The sequence below is a fragment of the Bos indicus genome, chromosome 5 (genome assembly GCF_029378745.1).
Source record: "Bos indicus isolate NIAB-ARS_2022 breed Sahiwal x Tharparkar chromosome 5, NIAB-ARS_B.indTharparkar_mat_pri_1.0, whole genome shotgun sequence".
Lineage (NCBI taxonomy): Eukaryota > Metazoa > Chordata > Mammalia > Artiodactyla > Bovidae > Bos > Bos indicus.
In genome coordinates this window covers 81,174,847-81,198,081 of record NC_091764.1, presented here as the reverse complement: position 1 = coordinate 81,198,081, position 23,235 = coordinate 81,174,847, and the positions used below count along the sequence as shown (strand labels likewise).

The window sequence follows — 23,235 nt, the reverse complement described above, 5'->3', positions numbered from 1 at the left end:
TAAGACCAACTTCTACTCAGAGCATATGATTTGATTTTTGGTTTAGCATACTTAACATTTAACATATATTTCATATATACGGTTATATTCAGAGTCACTATCTTGGCATTTCCTGAAGACTTTAAACTCCATAGTGTCTTTTACTTACAGAAATCTAGATATACATCAGCAAAACTATCATTTTTCATCCAAGCATAGTGATACCTATATAGTAAATGAGGTGGTAAGTCATTTGGATAGGTCATACCTATGGAATTTCTCTATGATAATAGTCTGCATTTGTTTTACCACACACCATTTAGATTACCTGATCCTGCTATTTCCTTGCATAATGTCATTTGTTTACATCAGAACACAAGAAGAAAGAGTTTCAGTGTATTGGCTGAATTTGTCCGCATTAAAATAAAAAGAGAAAAGTTTCACTGTATTGGCTGCATTGCCGTAATTAATGGCGGCCTCAGAAAGTACACTGTATGGAGAAAGAGCAGATGTCTTGGGACTGTGTGATACTTTATATGATATTTCAGGTGCATCTCAAACGCAGTATGCACTTATGGGTAACTTTTGTAAGAAATAAAATTTCCTCCCACCTTTGTTAATCTTACTTCCTAGTTGTGATGCATTTGTAAAGATGCTTGGGGAAGGTGGATTACACTTAAGACACTTTGCCAGGTTTTCTTCTGAACCTTTCTCCCTTGTCAATATAAATATAAAAATACAAGTATAGGTGAGAAATAAAAATTTTAAATGGGCATTTTTATTAATTGACATGGCTCTTTCTGTAAGAATTCTAGTTTCCAACCATTTGCTTCTTTTGGATGTATAAAAAGCAACTACCGATGATCATTATTATTTATTTGACAAGAAAAGTAAGTGGTTGAAATAGTAACAAGTCATATAATAGCTTTTATACCAGCCTCACAAATATCTCTGGGCTATGAACCATCAATTTATGAAATTTCTACCCAAAACGCCACCAATTCTGATTTGCAAATTCCCTACAGATATTTAAAGAAAGAAATAGAAGATTCTTGGTCTTTTCTTGTTTTGTTTACCATTACTGGATTGTCCCATTTTATTGGAAAGTCTTTTAACTTTAACATAGTAGCATGGCGTAGGTCTACTTTTCATCTTAGTAAGAATAGTATACAAGTAGAAATGTGTGGTTTTGAATCAGATTTCCTGGATTAAAACTGACCTTTGTAATTTATTAGATGTGTAAATTTAGGCAAGTACTTTAACCTCTCTTGCCACATTTTGTTCATCTGTAAAATAGAGATTAAAATAGTTCCTACCTCACATAGGATTATTATGAGAATTTAATTAGTTAGCATGTGTAGTGTTTACATTACTTGGCACATAAAACATTCACTTTTGCTGTTAGCTGCTGGTGCTGTTATTTTATTGTTGAGATGAATCCCTTAACTGTATGGATGAGATCAGATTGTGTCTGGTTCTACTCATTCTGTCTTGATTTTTAAATATTTATTAAATATTTTTTGTTCCAGAAGTGCATAAAATATATGTTTTATATATTTCATGTTGAATGGAAAATGAACACCAAACAATGAGTGTGAAACTGATGGAAAGTCAATATAAATATATATTTATGCCACAATGTCCTGTCTACTTACCAAAGTTAATCTGCAAAATTACTTGGAATTTCCTAGGGACAAAACTATCATATTTTATCCATAAGTTTTAAATTGATTAAGAACTTTGTTTCTTTCCATATATTAACTTGTTTGCCTAGGCAAAATTTCACTGCTTTAATTTAAAATTCATCCCCTTTATTTATTTTTTAACATTTTTAGGTGTTTTCACTCTAAAGTTTGTAGATTAGATACTCTAGCAAAGAACAAGAAAAGAAAAGATACTTGTCAATGCAACTTGGAGGTGTATATGTTCAGGTGATTGGCATAACCTGATTACTATGATTTTGTGTTTTTAACCATGCATATACTCTTAAGCTATTAGAGGACATTATATTCCACTAGTTGTTTTTCAGCCCCCAAATGAAAATTTCTGACTCAGTGGAATTTTCAGTCTCACTTCCAACATTTTGAGCTTACCCTCAAGTACATTTTTGTTTCTGTTTTAGTAGTAGACACACACAGTGTAGTCTTGGTACCCTTGTCGCTGGAACTTATACTTTCCTCCTAGTAACAGAAGCTAGAAATAGCAGCAAGTCAGAGGTGAGTAGTTTAAAGGTACAAAAGCTTAGCAAAGTCATAAAACATTCAGGATCCTTCTGACTTTGTAGGGCTTCCCTGATAGCTCAGTTGGTAAAGAATCCACTTGCAATGCAGGAGACCCTGGTTCGATTCCTTGGGTTGGGAAGATCTGCTGAAGAAGGGATAGGCTACCCACTCCAGTATTCTTGGGCATCCCTTGTGGCTCAGCTGGTAAAGAATCCGCCTGCAATGTGGGAGATCTGGGTTCAGTCCCTGGGTTGGGTAGATCCCCTGGAGAAGGGAAAGGCTACCCACTCCAGTATTCTGGCCTGAAGAATTTCATGCACTGTATATATAGTCCAAGGGGTTGTAAAGAGTCAGACATGACTAAGTGACTTTCACACACACACACTCTCACTCTGACTTTGTACCTTTTAACTCCTTAGCACTGGCTTACATGATTAAGGCTATAAAATGGCAGCTGGAGCTCCAGTAAATACATTTGAGGTAGAGGAAAAGGGAAGGATGCAAGAATCAAAAAGGGAAAAGAAAATCGAGACAGGTGTCTGTCCACTTTTAAGGAGCTCTTCTGGAGATCCTCCCCAATAACTTGCACTAACATCTCTTTAGTTACCCCTTGCAGCCAGCTGGAAGGAAATCTTGGGAATGATACCTTGAGGAAGTTCACATTTTTCCTAGGACTAAAGTGGAATTTTATTGGTAAGAAAGATGAGTGGATGTTGGAGAGAGAACTCTCAAGCTTTGCCGTAATCCCTGACTTCTTGTATCTTCTGTTTGGTAGGTTCCAGTGTTGAGTATTTTCAGCATCTCTTTGAGCAGGTGCTATTGCTATTGCCAGTTTTAGACAATAATATCCAAATTTAGCTTTCTTAATTGAAACCAAACCTCCTTTACTTGTTTACAAGGAGGGAGGTTATGGTTTTTTTACTTTTCTCAAGCCAGCTGGGATTTTAGGGTGTTTTCCTACTTGATTCCTTTAGGTGGATAAATGTGTTTTAAAATGTGCCAGACGTACGGCATCATGTTTTTTCAAGGCTTTAGCAGTCAAGTACACGCTGTAAAATCCTGAATGGAAAAGAAGAGCAGCCCTATTTATTTAAAATAAGAGGAAAAACATCTATTCTCACTGACTTCCATCTGATTAAATGTTTCTTTGTTCCATTGGTTCTATTTTGGATACTGAGGATTTCCTAATGGGAATCAGATATGTGTCGCAGGTGTGGGGTAGCTCACCCTGCGCACGTAGCCCCTTCTATCACTAGTGGAAAAGAAGATAAGCAAGCAAAGATTGTCGAAACCTCAGAGGTACCCCCAAGGTGAGGTCCACCCCACACAGTGCCTTTTTGAGTATTTCCCCTTTCTTTCATTATGGATCTGGAAAGAAGTAATCTATTGTTTTTATATACAGGCACTGAGGTTTACAGATCCTTTAAGGCATATGTGATGTATTTAACATGCCAGTTATTCTTCAGATGCTTCTGTTGCATTTTAAGGGAAACATTTATATGTTAATATAACAGAAAGCTTCCTGAACCTGCTGTTTAGGAAGAAAAGAAAATTACATGTTTTAATAACTGTATATATAGGGCTTTTGGCATCTTGACAAGTTTTTGCACAAGTGTACACAGTGCAAGAAACCCCTAAATATTTATAGCAAAACAGATACTGTGCCAAGGCCCCCGGCCATAACTGAAGTTCTTATCTGAAAAGGCACTGGAGTATTGTGGTTGAGAGAATAGCTTGGTATCATACACACCTGTATTTGAATCCTGTCCCCACCACTCGGGCAAGTCATAACAGTCCTAAGCCTCAATGGCCTCATTCAGTTTCAGTAGAATAAAACTGAGATAATACACAGTAGATAGTTTCCAGTGAAGCCCTGTACTTATGTAATTACCTCCCCTTGAGCCTGGGCTGGATGAAGTGAAGTTGACTTTTAGGAAGATTGTGGCCTCTGGCTTGGGTGTTATCTTGCTCTCTCGGTGTGCTCCTGCTGTGTCTAATTCTCCCTTGGGTTCCTTGCTTTGGGAGAAGTCAGCTGTTATGTTATTAAGCAGCCTTGTGGAGAAGCTCACATGAGCTCTGTTGAAAGTGGATGTTTTGAGGCCTATCATCAACCACTCAGTGAGCTTGGAATCAGCATCTTTCCCAGCTGAACTTTGAGTTGACTGCAGCCCCAGTGACGCCTTGATTGTAACGCCTTGGCAGAGACCATGCATGAGAGGCACTCAGTTAATCTGCACCCAGTTTCCTGACCCACAAAAACAGGGAGATGATTAATATCACAGTTTTTTGTTTTGATTTAAGCCATGATTAGGGTGATTTGTTACACAGTAATCGATAACCAAGGGCTTCCCAGGTGGTTCAGTGGTAAGAATCCACCTGCCAGTGCAGGTGACAGGTTCTATCCCTGAGTTGGGAATATTCTCTGGAGAAGGAAATGGCAACTGACTCTAGTATTCTTGCCTGGGAAATCCCATGGACAGAGGAGCCTGGCTAGCTACAGTCTAGAGTAGCTATAGTCCAGATCGCAGAGTCAGACACTACTTGGTGACTAAACAACAACAAATAGATAACAAATACAACACAGAGGCCAGTTCACCTGTGCATAGCAAGTAGTGATAGTAACACTGTGCTCAGAACAAGAAAAGATTAGACTTGATATGTGTGGAGAGAGCTTGCAATAAAGCCTTTTGGGGAATTTCCTGGCAGTCCAGTGGTTAGGACTATGTGCATTCACTGCCAAGGGCCCGGGTTCATTCCCTGGTCAGCGAACTAAGATCCCACAAGTTGTGCGGTGTGGCCAAAAAAAAGAAGTAGGTTTGTGGACAGTCCTTTGCCTGCTTTTGTAAATTGAAACATAAAAGACAAAATGTATCAGTCATTTGAGAATTTTAAGATAGCACAGGAAGACAAGAACCCCCAGAAGTAGTCATGTAATTCTTCCTCCTATTTGAAAATAAGATGAAATTTAAATTGCCAAAAAATCAAAACAAAAAAAGGATATAGAAAGTAATTTGCAAATATTGTTCCTTAGATTGGCACAAAAGAATTGCTAAAATATTAACTTAAATTGATGAAAATATAAGAGTTTATTTTTGTTGTGCTTGATCAATTTGTTACTTAACAATGTTTGTTCAGGATTTTTGTGTTGTTTAATTTACAAAAGACCAGTGATCTTTGCAATGCTTTTGCACTAACCAAGATTTGAAAATATGTAGAAAAAGGTTGTTCATGGCTTGGGAACATGTAATAAATTGTATTTAACACTTTATGTGGAAATGTCATATTAAAATCGGTTAGTCTGTCTTGCCAGAATCAATCCATTTTTCATTTGAGATAAATTCTTACCATTGAACCCTGGAAAGTAGAATATGGAACTTAATAGGTAAATACAACCTTATGGGTCAGAGCCCTAAGATAGAATTTCTATGCAATTACTACTTTACTATACAATTTCCCACATGGTACTAGTGGTAAAGAACCCACCTGCCAATGCAGGAGACATAAGAGTCCCAGGTTTGATCCCTGGGTCAGGAGGATCTCCTGGAAAAAAAGCCTGGCAACCCATTCCAGTATTCTTGCTTGGAAAATTCCATGGACAGAGGAGCCTGGCAGGTTACAGTCCATAGGGTCGCAAAAACTTGGACACAACTGAAGCAACTTAGGGCACTTAACACATACAATTTTAATTACCTTTACTTTTGTTGTAAAATTTTCCTAAATCTGTGGCTTTTTTCAGATGTTTTGGAAATTGTCTGAATTAGGAGAAAAGCAGTTGTTACCAGAATTATTTTCTTTTCAAGTTTATTAAGCTTCACACATGGAACCTTCTACTAGAAAGTCTAGTGCCTGTTATCAGGAAGCGAAGGTAAAACATTCACTCCCTCCCCCAGTGCATCCTTTTCTGGCCTACTGCTCTTACGCTAACTTACAAGACTGAATAGTGTGCCTGCACATTAAAGTTTGGAATAGATGCTGGTTTATGCTGCCCAGATGATTTAGTGAAGAACAAAAATGAGTGTTCCCACTCCCTGTGGATTCTGTGGTAGTTTGGGATAAAAAGGCAGAACTGCCCAAATATGTAGAGCTATAGATGACTCAAAAAAAGAGAATTTACTTACCCTAAGACATCTTAAAAACAAAAACAAAACAAATCAAAACTCACAGTTCTTTAGTTGTGGCCAATAGGATTTAAGACTCTTTATACCCATTTTTCATTTACTCTTAAAAGAGCATCTGTAATTCATCTTGTGCTTGCTGGCAAGTTACACAACTTCTTTATATGTTGATAGATTTTTACTAAATAGATTATATTTGAAATATACTTGAAAGTTGAAAAGTTTCTCAAAGAGGAAAGGAGATGTGAACTCTGGATTGAGTATTCAATAGACATTAAAGCTCTTTGAATGTTCTGATAAAGATCAGACCGACATTTCAGAAGTTCAGGTCAAAGCACCTGGCACTGCCTTAGATCAAATCACTCTCCTGATCATATTGAAATCTTTTAGAGTCAGAGTCATTCTAAACGTATATTACTGTATCAGTGTTATCCTGAAGTTGGTTCAGAATCTCTTTCAACGTGATTTATAATAACAACATAAAGCTAAATTTTAGCTCAATACTTTGGCCACCTGATGCAAAGAGCTGACTCATTGGAAAAGATCCTGATGCTGGGAAAGACTGAGGGCATGAGGAAAAGGGAGTGACAGAGGATGAGCTGGTTGGATGGCATCACCAACTCAATGGACGTGAGTTTGAGCAAGCTCCAGAAGATGGTGAAGGACAGGGAAGCCTGGTGTGCTGCAGTCCGTTGGGTTGCAAAGAGTCAGACACGACTTAGCAACTGAACAACAACAATAGTTGTGTTCCCAGAGAGGGAGTTTTCTATGTCAACTTCAGGTTTATATACAGGCTATATTTCTTGCAGTCTAATTTATTTATCTGAAAATATAAAGAAAAGATTATTTTATTACTTGTCTAAAATATGTAGATGATTTAAAAAGAGAAACTCTTTATGGTTATAATATCAGTAATAAGACATTTACTATTGAGACTCCATTAATGCTACAATAATATTACAGATAAGTCTAAATTTTCTTAGGCTGAAATGCAGAAATTGAGGATATAGGATATAGGTGGTATTTAAAGCAAAAATGTTTAAATGTCACAATAAAAATAATTATCACTAAAGAGTGAAAATCATCTTCAAGTCTATCAGCCCCTAATGGGATAATTTCATGAAACCAACTAGCCTATTATGAGTGTGCATATTAAGTTTTAAAACTGATACATAATCCACTTCTTTTATGGCTACATTAAAAGACAGGATATTTATATCATTCCCCCCCAAATGATTGTCAGCACCTTTCTGGTCCTAATGTTGGTATTCAAGTCCATTGTCAAAATGTAGTGAGGCCATAGTCGTCTTGATATACAGTTTCTCAAGCAAAGATAAACTCAAGCTAATACGTGTAAATATATTTTGAAGAAGTGTATTTTTTAAGTGTAAGATGACGTATTGTAGTTCAGTCACTAAGTTGTGTCTGACTCTTCAACACCATTGACTACAGCTCACCAGGCTTCCCTGTCTTTGACTATCTCCTGGAGTTTGCTCAGACTCATGTTAATTGTGTTGGTCATGCTATCCAACCATCTCATCCTCTGTTGCCCTCTTCTTCTCCTGCCCTCAGTCTTACCCAGCATCAGGGCCTTTTCCAATGAATCAGCTCTTCACACCAAGTGACCAAAGTATCAGAGCTTCAGCTTCAGCATCAGACTTTCCAATGAATATTCAGGGTTGATTTCCTTTAGTATTGACTGATTTGATCTCCTTGCAGTCCAAGGGACTCTCAAGAGTTGTGCTGTGATTCCCAGCACCAGTTTGAAGGCATCAATTCTTTAGCAATCACCCTTCTTTATGATCCACCTCTCACATCCATATGTGACTACTAGAAAAAACATAGCTTTGACTATATGGACCTTTGTCAGCAAAATGATACTAGGTTTGTGAAACTGGTCTATTAACAATTCAACGGAGAAGGCAATGGCATCCCACTCCAGTACTCTTGCCTGGAAAATCCCATGGACGGAGGAGCCTGGTAGGCTGCAGTCCATGGGGTCGCTAAGAGTCAGACACGACTGAGCGACTTGACTTTCACTTTTCACTTTCATGCATTGGAGGAGGAAATGGCAACCCACTCCAGTGTTCTTGCCTGGAGAATCCCAGGGACGGGGGAGCCTGGTGGGCTGTCATCTCTGGGGTCGCACAGAGTCGGACATGACTGAAGCGACTTAGCAGCAACAATTCAACATGTCAGTTTTCCAAAATTATAAAATGTAGATGTTAGACTAAGCAGCCTCAAAGTTTCTTAACATTAAAATTCCAAGATGACAGGGGACTAAGGGGAAACTGAATCAGTGCAACCTACTCTCTATATACACATTTCGTTTTGAGTCTAGGGGATTTCTCAAGAAAAATGGATTTGTGGGGCATTTTCCAAAGTATGCTTTATACACACACACGATTCCAAGGTCTAAAAGTTTGAGAAACATTAGTTATGCCCTAGCCATATTGGCAGCTCACAATGCTTCTTCTTAGCACTAAGGCTCTGAGAATTCCTATATAAAAGGAACGCTTTTTTATCTTTCATTTCCCCAGTTTTCTCCAGTTCATCATATCTTAGAAATGCCACCACCGTTCTAAGAATCACCTTTTATTTCTCTTTTCCTTTCATCCATGCACTTCCTATCCATCAGTAACTCCAGTTGGTCTTGTCTAAAAATAGGACCAGCTGTTAAGCCTCTACTGCCAGTAGTCTGATTAACTTTATATTTTTTCCCAGGCCAAAAATTCTCTTAATTGGATTTTCTTCTTCCACTCTTGCCCCCTCTACAATCTGTTGTTCCCAGTAATGAGGTGTGATTTTGTTGTTGTTGTTGTTTGACAATGACACATGGCTTCAGTTCAGTTTAGTCGCTCAGTCGTGTCCGACTCTTTGCAACCCCATGAATCGCAGCACACGAGGCCTCCCTGTCCATCACCAACTCCCGGAGTTCACTCAGACTCATGTCCATTGAATCAGTGATGCCATCCAGCCATCTCATCCTCTCTCGTTCCCTTCCTCTCCTGCCCTCAATCCCTCCCATTATCAGAGTCTTTTCCAATGAGTCAACTCTTCGCATCAGGTGGCCAAAGTACTGGAGTTTCAGCTTTAGCATCATTCCTTCCAAAGAAATCCCAGGGCTGATCTCCTTCAGAATGGACTGGTTGGATCTCCTTGCAGTCCAAGGGACTCTCAAGAGTCTTCTCCAACACCACAGTTCAAAAGCAGCAATTCTTCGTTGCTCAGCTTTCTTTACAGTCCAACTCTCACATCCAAACATGTCTACTGGAAAAACCATAGCTTTGATTAGACGAACCTTTGTTGACAAAGTAATGTCTCTGCTTTTCAATATGCTATCTAGGTTGGTCATAACTTTCCTTCCAAGGAGTAATCGTCTTTTAATTTTATGGCTGCAGTCACCATCTGCAGTGATTTTGGAGCCCCAAAAACTAAAGTCTGACACTATGGCTTATGGAATCTCAATTCTCTGATAAGGGATTGAACCAGGGCCGGAGCAGTGAAAGCTCGGAACCAGGGAACTCCCTACAAGTGTGACATTCTTCAAACATAGAGTATGGCCACACTTCTGCTCAAAGCTCTCCAGATTTTTCCCATGCCCTGTTACACCTTCCTGCTCTAATCACTGTCTACTTCTCTGATGCTCTCCTACCCTACCAGGCCCCCCTTGCTCATTGTGCACCTATCTTATACTTATTGCCAGTCTTCACTGAAACCAAGTCTGAACACACATTTTGGACTTTTCTATTGTGTTTTCATCTGCTTTTGACATACTTTCCTGATGTTTTTGTATGATTCCTTTCCTCCCTCACTTGTCTTTTGTTAACATTTTTTTTAATTAATTTATTTATTTGGCTGAGCCAAGCCTTAAGTGTGGCACGAGGGATCTTTTCATTGTATCAGGTGAACTCTTTGTTGCAGCATGTGAGATCTAGTTTCCTGACCAAGGATTGAACCCGTGACCCCTGCATTGGGAGCATAGAGTCTTAGCCACTGGACCACCACTTATTTTAAGTCTCTTAATTACTGCCTTTTCCAAGTGGTATGCTCTAACCATCCCTCCAAAAAGATCTCCTCTCTGCCTCTGTCAAATCCTCTGCTCTTTGCTATGTTTTATAGTGTTGATCTTCACCTGAAGAATATTAATTTGTTGTCTCCTCAACCTAAAATATAAAGTGTACAGTAGCAGAGAATAGTCTTCTTTACCACTGTTCTCTAGTGCCTGAAGCAGTGCTTGGCACATAGTAGGTACAGAATAAATATTGAATAAATGAGTGAATGAAAAACTATATGACTACTCCTAAGCTCCACTAAACTCAAGTGTCACTTCCTTCCTTGGTGTCACTAAACAGTCTGTCTTTGTTCCTGCTCATCTGCTTTCCTAGATTTTTTGTCCACATCTTGTTTCTCTTTAAGAAAACACTCTTGATATTCTCTTTCAGTCTCTTCAAATCCTCCTCAACCTCTATGAAGCTGTCTCTGCTACACTCTCCCACCATGATCTCTCCCCAGTTCTGACCTTCCACTGGACTCATCTTTACCTAATTGTCATCACTTAGTTGTTCTTTAATGGTTGTGTGTGACTCTTCAAAAACATTATAAACTTAAGGACAAGGCCACTATTTGTATACTTTTGGGGGGTTCAGGGTAATAATGCACAAATAATAGCAGTCTTAACTTTTTTATTTATTAGCTGATTGACCAATTAATTAATGGATTAGCTCGATCTCAAGCGTGTATATAAATGAAACAACAGCTTGAAGGTGTGTGTGTATGATGTGTGAGTGTATGTGGTGGATGTATATTAAGTCAAAAAAAGAGAGGCATTCATATCCAACTAACATTGTTAAAAGGGTAGCATTGTAATAAAAACTGAAGAACTGTTTCATTTATCAGAAGGTAAACAGTCCTTCTTACTGGATATGATGTTATCAACTGGAAAACCTGCCTGAGTAATTACAGTTCCAGATCATCATACTTGATCTTTCTTCAGTGCCTATGAAAGAGCTTGTTAGTGACTGTGAAAACAGAATCCATTCAACAAATTACTAAACATAAAAACATATGTTTATGAGTAATTTTCTATCAGTAGATTTGCTGAATATTGCTTTTTAAAAGCATAAGTTTAAAATATGCAGGAGGGAAGGTAACTTTAAGTTACCTTAAGTTGGAAAAGTAACTTTGATAAAAGTAGACCTGTTTTCACGTCTTATGATTTATCTTGTTGTTGGTGAAACCCCAGAAAATACTGAAATCACAATTAATACTCTGTATTTTAAAATTCATATATATTAATTATATACATTCATATATTTTGTATATATATATTCAAAAACAAGTATCAGATTTTCTAGGATGTAAACAGTGTTCTTAACAGTCCCATTAAAATAAGCTATGTTGTTTTTAACCAAATTTGAATTTTGCTCTTTTGACCAGAATAAGTTGACCATGTATCCTATTATGCTTTGGTGATAGGAAATAAAAGCTAAAGTCTAGAGTTGTTTTGTTTGTCTTTTTCTTTTGCTATGGCATGAAATACTAATAACAAGTGAATCTAATATAGGGAGTTATTGAAAAATCATGTCTTTTTACCCCCTAACCTTAATATTAACTTTTAACAAGCCGTATGTATGCTTCTAAATGGGTTTCAGCAGTATGCTAGCAAACTGAAGAGATGACAAAGGGAAGAAAAGATTTTTAAAGTCTCACTGTCCATTTCAGATATCTCAGAATTTCCAGGGTTTTTTTTTTTTTTCAGGTATCCGAAAGAGCTGAACAATAGCTGAAGCAGCAGTAAATAGAAGGGAAAAGAGTACAGTTAAAGCTACAATATTATAAGGAGATTGTAAGCCCCAGAGCCAAATATGTTTGCCACCACTACTCTGGACATAATATTGTCAGCATGAAGTCACAGAACACAGATCTTTGATTCACTTTGAGATGAAAGTCGCAAAAACAGAACTAAGCCTCACTCTTCAACGGGGCAAAAATAACTCAATATTTTGCCAAAATTCTCCTTGTTTCAATAAAGGATAATAAGGTCATGCCTAATAAAATAGAAACTGTTGAAATTCAGGAATTTTCAGTTTGATGTACTTGTTTTAGAGAAAGGAATTGTCCCTGAACTATAAGAGAAAGACCTCAAGTATCCCTCCCATGGACATGGTCTTAAGTACCAAACACAGAAAGCACCGCCAAATTGGAATCTTAGATTTGAGATGACCCAATTCATCTTCTTCCTCAGAGTATCTTTGTTACCTTGTTTGCTCCTTAAAGAGCTGAACTCTTATTAATTGAATGGCTTCTTGCCTTCAGACAGTTCTGTGGAGACTCAGGAAGGATGTGAAGTTCAGCTACCTAAACCCAAAGTTAGTACATCAGTCATTTTACGGTGACGACTTCCAGGGTGACTTTCAACACAGGCAAGAGAAAGGAGTGCTTGGAGTCTCTCAAACATTTTTGTCCTTGTGCATATCCCTGCTTTTTACAAAATTACAGGATATCCATTCTGATGCATAATCTAGAGGATTGTTACAGTCGTAGGTTGATTGCTAGTTTGTGCAATTATGAGTTTATGCTGTATGGTCTCAAAAGGAGAAATTTCTCCTCTTACCTAACATTCATAGATTCTAAGATATTAAATCAGTTTTGCTTTTAATAGAACTCCTGATGTTTTGGGGACATGGGGGGCTTATAAAAGATTTTGAATTTATTAAATCTAACATTATATGTAATGAACCATAGTAATAAAAGCCACCTTCAAAATAAATCTACGTATTTCATTCTGACCCTTCCTTCTGAATACAAGTGTCAGCAGTTTTGGTTGCGTAAGTTACTTGTCCTGAAATGTTGACAACTCCATGAAGCCAAGGAGATCAAGAAGCAAAGAGCTCCCAACCTCCAGCAGCAGCAACATTCACAGCCGCCTGTGCTAAACTGTCTCTGATTATGACCCGGAGAAGATTACGGGATCCCCATTCATCCCAAGAGACAAACCACCTTCACAAATTGTTTAAAGCCAAACCATTTCAAAGAAAGTATCAGGAGAACACAAAAGACTACCGTCATGAATGAGGATCCAGTAATCAGCCTGTGTAAACCCCTCTAAGAATCTTAATATCTGATTCAGCATATAAAACAAATGGAGACACTAAAATGAGTGAATTAGAAGTCACCAGTGGATCATCAAAAAAGCAAGAGAGTTCCAGAAGAACATCTACTTCTGCTTTATCGACTATGCCAAAACCTTTGACTGTGTGGATCACAATAAATTGTGTTAAATTCTGAAAGAGATGGGAATACCAGACCACCTGACCTGCCTCTTGAGAAACCTGTATGCAGGTCAGGAAGCAACAGTTAGAACTGGACATGGAACAATAGACTGGTTCCAAATAGGAAAAGGAGTACATCAAGGCTGTATATCGTCACCCTGCTTATTTAACTTAGATGCAGAGTATATCATGAGAAACGCTGGGCTGAGGAAGCACAAGCTGGAATCAAGATTGCCGGGAGAAATATCAATAACCTTAGATATGCAGTTGCTATGCTATGCTATGCTAAGTCACTTCAGTCGTGTCCAACTCTGTGCAACCCCATAGATGGCAGCCCACCAGGCTCCCCCATCCCTGGGATTCTCCAGGCAAGAATACTGGAGTGGGTTGCCATTTCCTTGTCCAGTGCATGAAAGTGAAAAGTGAAAGTGAAGTCGCTCTGTTGTGCCTGACTCTTAGCGACCCCATGGACTGCAGCCTACCAGGCTCCTCCATCCATGGGATTTTCCAGGCAAGAGTACTGGAGTGGGGTGCTATTGCCTTCTCTGATATGCAGATGACACCACCCTTATGGCAGAAAGTAAGGAAGAACTAAAGAGCCTCTTGATGAAAATGAAAGAGGAGAGTCAAAAAGTTGGCTTAAAGCTCAACATTCAGAAAACTAAGAACATGACATCTGGTCCCATCACTTCATGACCAATAAATGGAGAAACAGTGGAAACAGTGTCAGACTTTACACTTTTGGGCTCCAAAATCACTCCAGATGATGATTGTAGGCATGAAATTAAAAGACGCTTACTCCTTGGAAGGAAAGGTATGACAACATAGACAGCATATTAAAAAGCAGAGACATTTCTTTGTCAACAAAGGTCTGACTAGTCAAGGCTATGGTTTTTCCATTAGTCATGTATGGATGTGAGAGTTGGACTATAAAGAAGGCTGAGCGCTGAAGAATTAATGCTTTTGAACTGTGGTGTTGGAGAAGACTCTTGAGAGTCCCTTGGACAGCAAGGAGATCCAACCAGTCCATTCTATAATTAATTTTATTTTATTTTTAAACTTTACATAATTGTATTAGTTTTGCCAAATATCAAAATGAATCCACCACAGGTATACATGTGTTCCCCATCCTGAACCCTCCTCCCTCCTCCCTCCCCATACCATCCCTCTGGGTCGTCCCAGTGCACCAGCCCCAAGCATCCAGTATCGTGCATTGAACCTGGACTGGCATCTCGTTTCATACATGATATTTTACATGTTTCAATGCCATTCTCCCAAATCTTCCCACCCTCTCCCTCTCCCACAGAGTCCATAAGACTGTTCTATACATCAGTGTCTCTTTTGCTGTCTCACATACAGGGTTATCATTACCATCTTTCTAAATTCCATATATATGCGTTAGTATACTGTATTGGTGTTTTCCCTTCTGGCTTACTTCACTCTGTATAATAGGCTCCAGTTTCATCCACCTCATTAGAACTGATTCAAATGTATTCTTTTTAATGGCTGAGTAATACTCCATTGTGTATATGTACCATAGCTTTCTTATCCATTCATCTGCTGATGGACATCTAGGTTGCTTCCATGTCCTGGCTATTATAAACAGTGCTGCGATGAACATTGGGGTACACGTGTCTCTTTCCCTTCTGGTTTCCTCAGTGTGTATGCCCAGCAGTGGGATTGCTGGATCATAAGGCAGTTCTATTTCCAGTTTTTTAAGGAATCTCCACACTGTTCTCCACAGTGGCTGTACCAGTCTGCATTCCCACCAACAGTGTAAGAGGGTTCCCTTTTCTCCACACCCTCTCCAGCATTTATTATTTGTAGACTTTTGGATCGCAGCCATTCTGACTCAACCAGTCCATTCTAAAGGAGATCAGTCCTGGGTGTTCATTGGAAGGACTGATGCTGAAGCTGAAACTCCAATACTTTGGCCACCTGATGCGAAGAGATAACTCATTTGAAAAGACTGTGATGCTAGGAAAGATTGAGGGTGCGAGGAAAAGGGGACAACAGAGGATAAGATGGTTGGATGGCATCACCAACTCTTTGGACACGGGTTTGGGTAGACTCTGGGAGTTGGTGATGGACAAGGAGGCCTGGCATGCTGTGGTTCATGGGGTCACAGAGTCAGACACAACTGAGCGACTGAACTGAACTGAACTGAAGTAATTTATATTCTTCTAAAGTATTAGATGGTATGGTTGGTTGAATGGTAGGTATATGTGATATGCTGAAATTTATTTACACAGTTGTAGTATTTAAAAGAGCATATTTCCATGGGCTTCCCCAATGGTAAGGAAAGTGAAAGTCTTAGTTTCAGTCATGTCTGACCTTGTGAACCTATGGACTGTAGCCCACCAGGCTCTTCCGTCCATGAAATTTTCAAGGCAAGAATACAGAGTGGGTTGCCATTCCTTTCTGCAGGGGATCTTCCTGACCCAGGAATTGAACCCAGGTCCCATGCATGGCAGGCAGATTCTTTACCATCTGTGCAACCAAGAAGTCCATGAGTCGTAAAGACTCTGCCTGCAATGCAGGAGATATGGGAGACTTGTGTTCAATCCTTGGGGCAGGAAAATACCCTGGAGGAGGGCATGGGAACACACTCCAGTATTCTTGCCTGGAGAATCCCATGGACAGAGGAGCCTTTAGGGCTATAACAGTTCATGGGGTCACAAAGAGTCTCACCATACTTAAGTGACATATTTACATAGGAATAGGGTGAACTGTCTGTGGAAGCAGAATAGGGAGGCTGAAGAAAGATTCAGGCATATATGGAAACCTGATTTACGATAGAAGTAGCATTGCAGATGACATGTTTTTTGGCTCAAGCAATTTCTATAAGATATTGTAGCATACAGAGGTCTGTGTGATAGGTGTTCACTACAGCATTTTGCTAGTATAAAAGCGAAAGATTAGGAACAATCCAAATGTCTGTCGATAGTATAATTTTTAAATAAGTAATAAAATAATTCATTATATTAAATTATAAATAGAAAATAGAAAATTATACAGTGGTTTAGACAAAACAGGGAAAAACCAGTGCTTTTGTACACTACATCTGGGACTAATAGGTGGCTCAGACGGTAAAGAATCCGCCTGCACTGCGGGAGACCTGGGTTCAATCCCTGGGTTAGGAACATTCCCTGGAGAAGGGAATGGCTACCAACTCCAGTATTCTGGTCCCAAAGAGTCAGACACAACTGAGGAACTCTCACTGTCACTTGCTCTGGAAAGCAATTTGGTAATAACTATCACAATTTAAAATATGCAGATCCTATCAAACAACCTGATTAAAAATGGGTGGAAGAACTGAATAAACTTTTTTTTCAAAGGAAATGCAGACAGCAGACAAACACAGGAAAAGATGATCAACATCACTAATCATCTGGGAAATGCAAATCAAAACCATGATGAGATACCACCTCACACCTGCCAGAATGACTATCATTGAAAAGAATAGAAATTACAAATATTGGTGAGGATGTGGAGAAAACTGAACTCTCATATGCTGTTGGTGGGAATGTAAATTGGTGCAGCCACTGGTGAAAACAATATGGAGATTTCTCAAAAAACTAAAAATGGAACCACCATATCACCCAGCAATTCCACTCCTGGGTATATAGTTAAAAACAAAAATACTAATTTGAAAAGATACATGTACCCAAATGTTCATTCCAGCATTATTTATAGTAGCCAAAGTATAGAAGCAACCTCAATGTCCAACAGATGAATAGTAAAGACGATGTATATATAGACACACACAATGGAATATTGCTCAGCAATAAAAAAAGAATGAAATTTTGCCATCTGCAGCAGCATGGATGGACTTGGCATATTAAGTGAAGTAAGTCAGAAAGAGAAAGACAAATACTATATGGTATTTGTGAAATCTATTTCACTATATGTGAAATCTAAAAAGTACAACAAACTTGTGAATAAAACAAAAAAGATGCAGACTCACATATATAACACACTACTGGTTACCTCTGGGGAGAGGGAAGGGAAAAGAGGCAACATAGGGGTAGAAGAAAAAAACGGGGTTATTATGAGATTATATGAAATCATCCTTGTAAAACTTTTGAAAATTACAAAGCATTACAGAATTTAAAGAATCTTCCATTCAGTAAAAAATAAATAATTTTTTAAAAGGACAGGATATGAATGGATGAACAGAGGTGACTGGCTAGGTGTCTAATCAGAACACTGGCATTCCCTATGAAGAATCCTGCTGGCTACTCTGGATTGTGGAACAATGAAAACAGCAACTGCACTGACAGTAGGAAAAAAATGAATTATAAGTACTTTGGCATCTAAGAGAGAAGTGTGTGTCGGATCACCATTGGCTGTAATATTTTTGGTCAGTTACCTAGAAGTATCAGCAACATGTGAACTGTGAACTTCTAGATGTTCAAGCTGGTTTTAGAAAAGGCAGAAGAACCAGAGATCAAATTGCCAACATCCTCTGGATCATTGAAAAAGCAAGAGAGTTCCAGAAAAACATCTATTTCTGCTTTATTGACTATGCCAAATCCTTTGACTGTGCGGATCACAATAAACTGTGGAAAATTCTTCAAGAGATGGGAATACCAGACCACCTGACCTGCCTCTTGAGAAACCTGTATGCAGGTCAGGAAGCAACAGTTAGAACTGGACATGGAACAACAGACTGGTTCCAAATAGGAAAAGGAGTACGTCAAGGCTGTGTATTGTCACCCTGCTTATTTAACTTAGATGCAGAGTACATCATGAGAAACCACTGGGCTGGAAGAAGCACAAGCTGGAATCAAGATTGCGGGGAGAAATATCAATAACCTCAGATATGCAGATGACACCACCCTTATGGTAGAAAGTGAAGAGAAATTAAAGAGCCTCTTGATGAAAGTGAAAGAGGAGAGTGAAAAAGTTGGCTTAAATCTCAACATTCCGAAAACTAAGATCATGGCATCCAGTCCCATCACTTCATTGGAAATAGATGAGGAAACAGTGGAAACAGTGGCTGACTTTATTTGTCTGGGCTCCAAAATCACTGCAGATGGTGACTGCAGCCATGAAATTAAAAGACGCTTGCTCCTTGGAAGGAAAGTTATGACCAACCTAGACAGCATATTCAAAAGCAGAGACATTACTTTGTCAACAAAGGTCCGTCTAGTCAAGGCTACGGTTTTTCCAGTAGTCATGTATGGATGTGAGAGTTGGACTGTAAAGAAAGCTGAGCACTGAAGAATTGATGCTTTTGAACTGTGGTGTTGGAGAAGACTCTTGAGAGTCCCTTGGACGGCAAGGAGATCCAACAAGTCCATCCTAAAGGAGATCAGTCCTGGGTATTCATGGAGGTACTGATGTTGAAGCTGAAACTCCAATACTTTGGCCACCTCGTGTGGAGAGCTGACTCATTTGAAAAGACCCTGACGCTGGGAAAGAATGAGGGCAGGAGGAGAAGGGGACGACAGAGGATGAGATGGCTGGATGGCATCACTGACTCAATGGACATGGGTTTGGGTGGACTCTGGGAGTTGGTGATGGACAGGGAGGCCTGCGTACTGCGGTTCATGAGGTCGCAAAGAGTCGGACACGACTGAGCGACTGAACTGAACTGATCAGAAGTATTACACTTTTCTCTATTAATGAGATTTTTTTGTTAATTGTGTTTATTTTTCACACATTTACTGACTCCCTTGTATATTGTATCTCTTGTTTTTTTTGTCTTGCTCCTCTCATAGCCTGTTCTTCACACAGTGCCCATGTGAACATACTAACATGTTCAACCACAATTATATGATATTATATCGTATATCATCACATTATTTTGCATCTAAAAATAAACTATCCAAATCTTACAATGTAGAAAATCCATATATTAGAATCCCTTTATAAACCTTTGAACATCTGAAGGGAATGCACCCAGGTTGAAATTTCTTTTTTGCTGCAAAATAAGGCAAAATTGAAATAAACTTACATGTCTATCAGTGGGAGAGTTGCTAAATAAATCATGGAATACAGTCAAGCAATTTCTTTAAAAAAAAGATAGGAAAAATTTCCAGTAATGGCAGTGGAACAAAGTGATTATGTAAACCCTCCTATGGTTAACATTTACAGCCTCTGGACCAAATATTTTTTAAAACCCATCTTCAAGTGCTTGGAAACATCCAAAGTAGGTAGAAACCACTAGGAATATACTAGACCTGGGTGTTGGTATACCCTTCTCTGCTATTTGAATTTAGACCAAGTGCAAAATAATTTTTTAAAACTTCCAATACAATATTGTAAAGTTAAAAAAAAAAACTTCAAATAGTTAACTTTCAGTATGCTTTATGTGTATTAAAATGAAACTTTAAAAATTTCAAATGTCTACTACATAGCTTTTTAGATTATTAGGCATGTTTTTACTTTTAGAATTAAAAGTATACCTATCATTTCCTAGTAGATTGTTTTGCTCTATTTGGGTTAAGTATTTAATGATTCATTCAATCTCAGAAAATATTTATGGGTTGTCTAACATGTGACCAAACCTTCTTCTAATGCTGGTACAATAGTCATCAAGACAGAGAAGCTCTCTGCTCACTTGGGGTTTACCTTGTAAAGAACTGTCTTACTTAATAGAAACTTGTAAGCATAAAGTATATATTTATCTAAAGTTATCATTTGAGAGAAGAACGAAAAAAAAAAAAAAATGAGGAAAAGGATAAGCAAGAATCCTGTTTCTGTATATACATTAAAATCCCTAATATTAGAGGGAGTCTTAGTAGTTTTCAATCTTTTTACATGAGGATTTTGATAAATATACTGTATTCTTTTTGATTAATTTTTAGGATATATCAACATTTTAATCTTCCATTTTTTTCAGTCATTTTAAAAATTAGTGGATTATAGATGTGTAATTTACTAGAGAATTTTTGTTTGGATTTGTCCTTTATGTTGAGAGAGCTTGTGGAGGAATATGTCAACTTTTACATAAATATGACAGGTGTGTATTGTGAAATGGAATTTATTTGGCTTTCTTTTGCGTTCATCCATTCTTCTATAACCTGTAGGTAATATGTTGGTTATTTTTATACCATGAACAATTTTTTAAGGCAGGAGAATTAGAAACTTTTTCTGATGTAGTTAATAATCCTTAACATCATGAAAGTTTTTATATGATTTTTATTACTAAACCTCTATGATTTTGTTCATTGCATTTATTATTAATACACTAAAATTATCCTAATAAAAAAATCTCTGACTCAGCAGATAGACCAAGTCAAATTTAAGTTTCAACAGTATCAAATATTCCTTAAAATACCCCTTTCCCAGGAACGTTCTCTTAATTTTAGGATATTGTGTATGTCCTCACTTATTTCTTGTCCCAGGTAAACTTAGGCCTGGTGTAATTATGCTGTTTTTCCCTACTATGTTTTTCTGTTGTTTTTTGCATCTGTTATGTTTTATGATATTTGTGGATGTCTTGTCTGTATATTCATTAAGAAATGATATTTTAAATACTATTTTATATTTTCTGAAATCACTCTGATCAAGTTTACGGTATTTTCCAGTAGCTGAATATCAACATCAATTATAAAATTGTAACAATTGTCATTTCATCTTAGATGATAGACTAAAAATAGTGACTGCACTATATCTGAGTTTAAAGCACTGTTTGATTTTCTGAATCAGCATCTGAAAAGTTTTGTCTAGTGGGCTTCAGTGGCATACTATTCTTTATCCCTCAACTAAGTATATTCTTTTTTCTTTCTCTCTCTTTCTTTAAAAAAATATCAACAGCTTGACCAAGTCATCCGCCAAAGAAGCCTGTCCAGTTTGGAACTGTTCCTGTCCTGTGCTCAGAAACAGTTAAGTGCTTTAATAGCTACAGAACCAGTTGACATTGAATAAAGAAAACGTGACAAGCTAACCCACACTGGCAATGGATAAATCATTAGACCTCTAAAATACATGCTCTGAATTATAAAGATGTTTTTGTTTTCTTTCCAAACCTTGGAAAATCGGTTTCCACTTCAAGGATAAACTAAAACAATATTTAGAAGAACAAGAGATCTAATTTATTTTCTTTTATTTTCTCCTTTATGTTTAATGTTATTTTATTAGTAGCAATAGTAGCAGCAGCATACAGTATGATGTGCCCTCAAAACCATTGAAAATTACCAAATTTAATTAAATAAACTTTACAGCTTCTGGCGGCCGGTCACACTGTATTTGGCAAAAATAGTAAATATCTTTACTTAGCATTTCACAGTGACTCCAGATGAGATTCTAGAATGTCATCATACATTTATTTGATTTTGAGGATATAAATAGCATGGTTTTCAATGTCACCTTTTTATCTGTGTAACTTCGCTATAAAGCATGGATATGCCAGAGAATCATTCTGATATTACCAACCTCTTCTATAGTGGGATCCACATATTGTCATTGGTAGCAATTAAAAACACTGAAGATTATTAAATTAATTCAACTTTGATCTTATGTACCACCTAAAAGAATATATATGTATAATATGCTTATCTCCTATTTCTGTTCTTCACAGTCACTATGAATCAATAAAATCTTTTTTCTTAAAAATCACACCATGAACTTAATCTCTAGAAAGAGAATATAACTCAGGGAATGTATATTCCCTCTTATATATAAATATAATGGAATCAGGTTCAAATATGAGATGTGAAATCGTTTCCCAGTACTTCAGGATGTACTTAATTCATGAGCAGTGTGCTTCAGTGCAAAATCATGAGGTTTTTGTTTTCTCTTTTGACATCAAAACTAAAATATCATTGAAAATGTTTGCAAACATTTTTGTTTTGTTTCCTGAAATGCTCCTACTTTCATTGGCTTTGTACTTTTCTGGGATTTCTTGGTGTAATAAAGAGAGCTTCAAATATTATTTGGTTATTGTTGTTTTTAATACTTTAAAGTTTTTTCTTTAATTTTTTTTCTAAGTCTAACTTCTACATCTATGGATGATGATGTTTTTACCTTATACCTACACACCAAGAATCTTTAACAAGGGCTTATTTTACCAAGGGCTTCCCTGGTGGCTCAATAATACTTACCAAGGGCTTCTCTTGGCTCAGATGGTAAAGAATCCACCTACAATGTGGGAGACCTGGGTTTGATCCCTGGGTTGGGAAGATCCCCCGGAGGAGGGCATGGCAACCCAACCCAGTATTCTTGCCTGGAGAATCCCAGTAGACAGAGGAGCCTGGAGGACTGCAGTACATGGGGATGCCAACGGTCGGACAGTACTGAGTGACTTTTACTTCACTTCAAGAATCTTTAAATTGTTCATGACTATTTAGTTGTTTTATCTTACAAATTTAAATAAGAAACTAAGGCAAGCAGGCCACTGATTTGAAATGAAGCACAGTTAAAAAGGGGAGAAAGGGCTTTTAATCTAAAAACAAGTCAATAAAACAATGTTATGGTCATGTTTAAAATCAGTTTACTCTGTCATCAAATTTAAAAGGATAGGATATTTTATGAGTTACTCAGATACGAGTTCAATGAAAATGAAGCATAGAAGGTCGTTGAAACTAAGATCCAGAGATAGAGGGTGTAGCAAGAGAATATAATCATCTCCACCTCTCTTTCTATCCCAACCAGCACAGAATGATTTTTTTGTTCTTCCATTTGGAGTTCTAGTTT

The 23,235-nt window shown here is 37.7% G+C and overlaps 1 protein-coding gene across 6 annotated transcripts in view; it reads left to right on the top strand.

The window, feature by feature from the left end:
* The window catches only part of CCDC91 (coiled-coil domain containing 91), a 395,166-nt gene extending 372,692 nt beyond the window's left edge, over nt 1-22,474 (top strand). For 5 of the 6 annotated variants that reach the window (XM_070789905.1, XM_070789912.1, XM_070789908.1 and 2 more), the window contains one exon: nt 21,358-22,474. In XM_070789905.1, coding sequence (XP_070646006.1) covers nt 21,358-21,468 — 111 coding nt within the window. In that variant the 3' untranslated portion in view covers nt 21,469-22,474. Of the gene's footprint in view, nt 1-12,077; nt 12,835-21,357 lie in introns of those variants that run through there. The other variant, XM_070789906.1, reaches the window with a different exon arrangement.
* Nucleotides 22,475-23,235: the final 761 nt, after the last annotated feature.